Source organism: Lynx rufus, unplaced genomic scaffold, assembly GCF_022079265.1.
Source record: "Lynx rufus isolate CCGP_SWC_20201006 ecotype Redwood Valley unplaced genomic scaffold, mLynRuf1.p SCAF_9, whole genome shotgun sequence".
NCBI lineage: Eukaryota > Metazoa > Chordata > Mammalia > Carnivora > Felidae > Lynx > Lynx rufus.
The window spans coordinates 21,526,464-21,533,450 of record NW_025814897.1 but is presented as its reverse complement, the minus strand read 5'-3'; the positions used below and the strand labels follow the sequence as shown (position 1 = coordinate 21,533,450).

The 6,987-nt window shown below is 42.5% G+C and overlaps 1 protein-coding gene across 1 annotated transcript; it reads left to right on the top strand.

Annotated features, from left to right (window-relative positions):
* Window positions 1-4,377: 4,377 nt before the first annotated feature.
* Window positions 4,378-5,325, top strand: LOC124505366 (olfactory receptor 145). The gene has a single exon (XM_047071306.1). It carries the CDS (start codon window positions 4,378-4,380, stop codon window positions 5,323-5,325), a length of 948 nt encoding a protein of 315 aa, XP_046927262.1.
* Window positions 5,326-6,987: the final 1,662 nt, after the last annotated feature.

Sequence of the window (6,987 nt, the reverse complement as noted above, 5' to 3'; positions counted from 1 at the left end):
TCGCCAGCATCTATAGTCTCCTGATTTGTTTCTTGTAGCCACTCTGACTGGCATGAGGTGGTATCTCAGTGTGGTTTTGATTTGTATTTCCCTGATGAGGAGCAACGTTGAGCAACTCTTCATGTGCCTGTTGGCCATCTGGATGTCTTCTTTAGAGAAGTGTCTATTCATGTTTTCTGCCCATTTCTTAACTGGATTACTCATTTTTTGGGTGTGGAGTTTGGTGACTTCTTTATAGATTTTGGATACTAGCCCTTTGTCCGATATGCCAAATATCTTTTCCCATTCCATTGGTTGCCTTTTAGTTTTGTTGATTGTTGCAGTGCAGAAGCTTTTTATCTTCATGAGGTCCAATAGTTCATTTTTCCTTTTAATTCCCTTGCTTTTGGAGATGTGTCAAGTAAGAAATTGCTGTGGCTGAGGTCAGAGAGGTTTTTCCTGCTTTCTCCTCTAGAGTTTTGATGGTTTCCTGTCTCACATTCAGGTCCTTTATCCATTTTGAGTTTATTTTTGTGAATGGTGTAAGAAAGTGGTCTAGTTTCATTCTTCTGCATGTTGCTGTCCAGTTCTCCCAGCACCATTTGTTAAAGAGACTGTCTTTTTTCCATTGGATATTCTTTCCTGCTTTGTCAAAGATTAGTTGGCCATACTTTTGTGGGTCTAAATCTGGGGTTTCTAGTAGGTTTTCTATAAACATTTATCAAGGTTGTTCCATGCGTCAGCCTCTTTGCTAGGCTCTTATGATTTAATTTATCCCTCACAACAGTCTTATGGATTATTATCATTATTCCCATTTCACAGATGAGGAAGGGTGAAAATCTCAGATGAAAAAATGTTTTCTGAGCTGCTGCAAGCCAGGTCTGACATTTGGTTCTAAAGATACAAACATGAATAAACTTAGTTCTTACCTGTCCCGGCTCAGGGAGGTATATGGATGGTCACAAAGACAGCAAGATGTCAGGAGGAGCTTCAGTGGATCTAAGTCAAGATACTAGGACTTTCTGGCTAATGTCCATTAGGGTATGAGCTGGTAATGATTTGAGATCCTGTTCCTTCTAGTATTTTGGCATTTTGTTAGGGCATACTCAAGAAATAAAAATTCTCTGATATGTGGATTTTTTGGTACTTGATAAATTTAGTGATTCATATTTATTTCCCTGACCTGGAATCAAACAGGTTTGGGTGAGGCTGCTTCCTCCCAGGTGGAGTAAGGAACATTTTGGTCAAACTTGCTCCAAATACTGTTTTGGGAGCACTTCAGCTGAGAAAAGCCGTGCTGGGGACAAGGACTTATATGGAGGTAGCTTATTTCTGGAAGTGATCTAAGGGAAGAGGAAGAGTGAAGCAGGGAAGGATGGAAAGCCAGTCCAAGGCAGGCCATTACAGTGTTTGCCTCAATGGGAAATTCACAACCCATCTCTCTGAGGCCCCGTTGAGAATCCATGAGGAATGGAGCACTAGAGACACAGAAGAGCAGAGCATTTATCCACTGACTCCCAGGGGTGTTAACTCCTTCACACCTGCAGGTTTGCAGATGCACCAGAGCGGCTGGGGGGATTCCAGCAGACAGTCTGTGTGGTGGCAGAGATATCTGCCAAAGCAGTCCAAAGTGGTGCAGCTGGTGAACTGTGCTTCTTGACTACAACTGCGTGCAGCCAGCTGCCACAGCAACAGCAGAAGCCAAAAAGATGGGCTGAAACGAGGCAGAAACAATGTCCAACACAGACAGCCTGGTGATGGGACAGGGCCTTGCAAAATTGTTCAGAGCAGAGGGTAGATGATACCACAGCTATAAGGCAGGGGCCACATTATGTGATTTTTACTGTGCCAAAAAGTTTAGAAAGGCCTTTTGCTCCATTTAACTCTTTTTCGAAAGTCCATACTTTGTCCTTTGTCTTACTGTTGTCCTTGGAGTTAAAGCGTCCTGTCTGAATTACAAGATAGAACATTGCCTGGAGGGACTGCTCTATTAAGCCACTGATGCCTGATAGTAGCCTGTTAGACTAATTGGTCTTCCTCAGCACATCTGATCATGTCATTCCCCTGATCATGCCATTCTTCTGTTCAAAATGTTCCATGGATTCACACTGCATACACATTTCTTGACATGGCATTTAAGTCTCTCCCTGCTATAACCCTGGGGTGCTGTTCTAAGTTTGATGTCCAATTATGCCCTTTCCTTGTGCTCTGCATTGTACTCAGCCAAGTCAAAGAGCAGGTGGGCTTCTTTTAGAAAGGCTGGAAAACCCCTCCAACTGGAGAAGTTAGAGATTCAAGTTTGATCCCAGACTCTACCACCAACCAGCTGTGTGACTAGCTGGACCTCAGTTTTCCTGTCTGGGTGATGTAGGGTTGGAGGGCTAGATCAGTGAATCCCAAACCTGGCTAAACACCCCAATCACCAGGGACAGATTTAGAGGTAAAAACAGATCATAAAGTTCTACTTCTGGGATTTGAATTTATTATGTTTGCATTGGAGCAGCAGTAAATGCACTTTTAATATGCATAGGCTCATCTAACTCAACTGTTAGGACTAGATGGTTTTTAATATTGCTTCAAATCTGAGACCCCAAAAGTGTGAATTAGCTGTCACTGGGCTCAAGCAAGACACTGAGATACTGAGGCACAGTGGGATAACTTCTGTCATGAGGGAGAGTTAGAAAAAGACAAAGTAAGCAAAATAGGGACATAAACGTTGGTGGTTTGGTAGGAAGAAGGGAGTTCAAGCTACGAGGTCATCACAGTCAGTATGAGCTCACTGGGAGCCTCCTGAAAGAGAGCTGACAGGGTAGAGGGCAGGGGCCATCAAAAATTCCAACAATTTAGCAATTTTGGAAAAAATAGTTCTTAACTGATGGGGATTTTTCTTTACTGCTAAACTCCAGTTCCAAGGGATTACAAGGAAAGTCTGTTTCTCCCTGAACTAGATATTATGGGATTTCTGTGATAAACTGAAATTTAAGTGGTGTATGGAATACCCTTCTCTGAACTTGAATAGCATTTTACTTTTACCTTTTCTGTATTTTATCATATCTTTTTCAGCATATTAAGTTCAGTGTATTCTATCTTATCTTTTCCAAGAGATTGTCAGACCCTTGAAGGCAAGAACCCTGCTTACATATTTTATTATCTCCCATAGGCAGATGTTAAACACAATTACTAAGAACACCAGATTTGGAGTAAGATGGACCTAGATTTAATACGGCCTTTTTAATTTAACATCTGGTGAATTACTGCACCTCTAAAACAGGAGTGATTAAAACCAGTTCATAGGATTTGGGGGAGAATTAAAAGGAAGTATTGTTTGTGAAATGATTTTGGATCCTGGACTGTTGGGGTCGGTACAGAAGTGCTAGGAATGTTTGGTATATATAATAAGTTCTCAATAAATGGTAAGTGATTATTTTTGCACCATGCTTTGCATTTTACTGAGTAGATGTTAATTGGATAAATGAATAATTTTTCTAAAAGCCCATTCAAATATTATCAAGGTACAAGCAAATATTCATTTTTTTAAAAAGTTAGTTTCTAGGGCTGTGATCCCGGGGGATCCTCTGACTTTCTACTTCTAATCAGGTCCCCAGATCTCTAAACCTAGAAAAACACTGCTCAGTCTCCTGTCACCAGCTGGCACTGATTATAGGTAAGGATCCTGTCTCCCTTCTACAAACTGGAAAATAGCCTTGGGGCAAAGCCTCCATGAAATATCACCTTCTTTAGCTCAGAACAAATTCTAAGGCCATCCAAATTCTGATCCTTCAAACAGGACAGGAGCTAAAATGGTCTGTGCTTTCTTCCTTTGTCTGTGTTAGCATTATAGCCATTTATCTGTCTGAACGATTGAGGATAAGAACGGGACTGAAAGGCACAATTGAGGCTCTGGGCTGAAGAAGGGTGAGTGACTGAATCTGGGCTGAACTTTTCCTAAGTCCCCAACCTCAGGTAGTAAAGGCTTTGGGGAAGGCCCTCTCCCATGGGTGACCATGGAGTGGAAACTCCAGGCACAGTGGGCTGGCTCCCACCTCTTAAGCGGACTCTCCTCAGGTATTGGCCCGAGGTTTTATAATCCTGAGCATAAGCTGGAGTTGGAAGGTCACAATAAATAGACCAAAGACCCAGAAGACTCCTGAGCTCATCCTTGAGACCCTTCTTTGCAGCAGCATCTGCCCTCACCATGGAGAAAGGTCCATCCTCCAGAGGGTACTCTAGTGGCAGACTCCTTAGGGGGCTGTGAGAACAGACACACAGGCATCCCGAAAGGCCTTTCTGCAAGTCCAAAATCTCTTTGTGTGGATCAGGTTTTCAAGAATGGGAGGAAGAAGGGGCCTCTGTCTCTGTCTCCCTTTCTAAGTGACTTTTTCCTCTTGTTTCCACAGAATGCCTTTAATGAGAATGGCAGCTGAGAACTCCTCTGTGACAGAATTTATCCTTGCAGGCTTAACCAACCAGCCCGGACTCCGGATGCCCCTCTTCTTCCTGTTTCTAGGTTTCTATGTGGTCACTGTGATGGGGAACCTGGGTCTGATAACCCTGATTGGGCTGAATTCTCACCTGCACACCCCCATGTACTTCTTCCTCTTCAACTTGTCCTTCATAGATTTTTGCTATTCCACTGTTATCACTCCCAAGATGCTGATGAGTTTTGTCTCAAAGAAGAACATCATCGCCTACGCAGGGTGTATGACTCAGCTCTTCTTTTTTCTTTTCTTTGTTGTCTCTGAGTCCTTCATCCTGTCAGCAATGGCATATGACCGCTACATCGCCATCTGTAACCCACTGGTGTACACAGCCACCATGTCTCCTCAGGTCTGCTCGCTTCTTCTGTTGGGTGTCTATGTGATGGGGTTTGCTGGGGCCATGGCCCACACGACATGCATGGTGAGACTGACCTTCTGTGCCAACAATCTGGTTGACCACTACATGTGTGACATCCTTCCCCTTCTTGAGCGCTCTTGCACCAGCACCTATATAAATGAGCTGGTAGTTTTCGTTGTCGTGGGCATTGATATTGGCGTGCCCACAGTTACCATCTTCATTTCTTATGCCCTCATCCTCGCCAGCATTCTCCATATTCGTTCCACTGAGGGCAGGTCCAAAGCCTTCAGCACATGCAGCTCTCACATAATTGCTGTTTCTCTTTTCTTTGGGTCAGGGGCATTTATGTACCTCAAACCCTCCTCTCTTTTACCTATGAATCAGGGGAAAGTGTCCTCCTTGTTCTATACCACCGTTGTGCCCATGCTCAACCCGCTAATCTATAGCTTAAGAAATAAAGACGTCAAAGTTGCTCTGAAGAAATCATTGAGCAAAAAGACATTCTCTTGAGAAAGGGACAATACTTAGGAAAGCAGTTTTTTTTTTTCTTTCCTTATATAATTCAGGTTCCATTGGTTACATAGAGGAAACTTTAAATCTTTCTCGAAGTTTATCCTCCCCATTTTATTTATCCTTAAAGCTATAAGGTACTCAATATTTAGAGGATCTTAAGAATCACTTAATTCAGTTCGCTTATATTTCTGAGGATAGGTCAAGGTTTATGTACCTTCTCCAAGGTCATTCAGTTACTCAGCAGCAGAACTGTGACTAGGATGTAGGCTCTTGATTTCTAATTCTAGTGGCCTTCCACTATGGCTCACTTTCTTCCTCTATCAGCCCTGGAAGATTTCATTTCAAATGTGAACTGATCTAGGATGTTAAGATCCAGTTCTATCTACAGAAATTTCATGCAACTTTTCAAGGGCTAATTTTAAATACCACATTTTTGCAGAGAAGGTAGGAGGTACAAAACTTTGTTGAGATGGTCTTGGCTAAATGACCAAATTCTTCAAGAATTTTGCAGAGTACATGGTGGGGAGTATGCTAGGACCCAGAGAGCAGCAAGCATGGTAACTCCTCAGACAGTACTGTGGAGCTTCAGGGACTTGGACTTGAAAGGATTTGGTCATGCTGGCTGGAAGACCTTATAGAAAGTATCAAAGTTATGAAGTACAGATTTGAGGAATTTTTCCCACACAGCCATTTCCTTGTTTTCAAATTGTGCTTTTAACACTTGGGTGGAGAAGTCTGAAGCTCAGGGTGGTCAGCTAAAAATCTGGAGAGTATTTCAGAACCATAGAGAAGACTTTGTGTTACAAGCCAGTAATTAGGTTAGCACCACACAGCTGCCGGTCAGCAGAAGAAATGATGACTGACTGTTATGGTAATGTATATGACAGAGACTACGTGAGGTATTCTCTCTGTGCCTCTCTAGATCAACTTTCTGCCTCTGTGTACCTTGCTCCAAGTCCTGGGAGGCATTCCCTAATGGATCTTGTCAATGGGCTCCATGGCCATCTGGTTTCTGGTTGGGTTAAGCCAATGGCGGCATCAGCAGAGAAAACCAGAGAAAAAGAGGAGCATGATACTATGATATTTATTTCCCTGACTTTCTTCCAGGGGGCTATAGTCACTGAATGCCTATTTCCTCTTTTGTCTCTTCACTCAAAGGGGTGGTAGTGTTGCTTCTACTAGCCTCTACAATCCTTTTGGGGTTTCTCTCAACCACTCTTTTGCCTGTACCCATGCAAATAGTGCCCTTGTTATGTTTTTCAATTACTTTGTTTCAGGGGATCATCTGTTTTCTGCTGGGACTCTGACACACCTTCCAGCAAAGGGTGAAAGGATTATACAGTTTAGGTTTGCAAATCCACAGCCTAATGGTACTGTGTAAAGGGAGGTAGAGTTGCTTTTTGGTTTAAAAGGAAAATGTAAGTAGTAAATATTTCTTTGAGAAGCAACGATATGTGAAATGCTCTGAAAATACTTTTGATTTATGAGATTCTTTTTAGGAAAATTCTCTTCTATTTGTAAAAATGAAGTCTGGATGGATATAGAGTTGTATCATTAGGGAAGGTACAGATCACTAAGAGTGAGTTCAAAAGAATGACTGTGGTGGAATCAGGGAACTGTGTTTAGATGGCACGGAACAGAGAACCATGACAGAATTGG

Coding starts and splice junctions, on each gene's coding strand:
- LOC124505366 (XM_047071306.1), top strand. CDS start 4,378: ATGCCTTTAATGAGAATGGCAGCTGAGAACTCCTCTGTGACAGAATTT.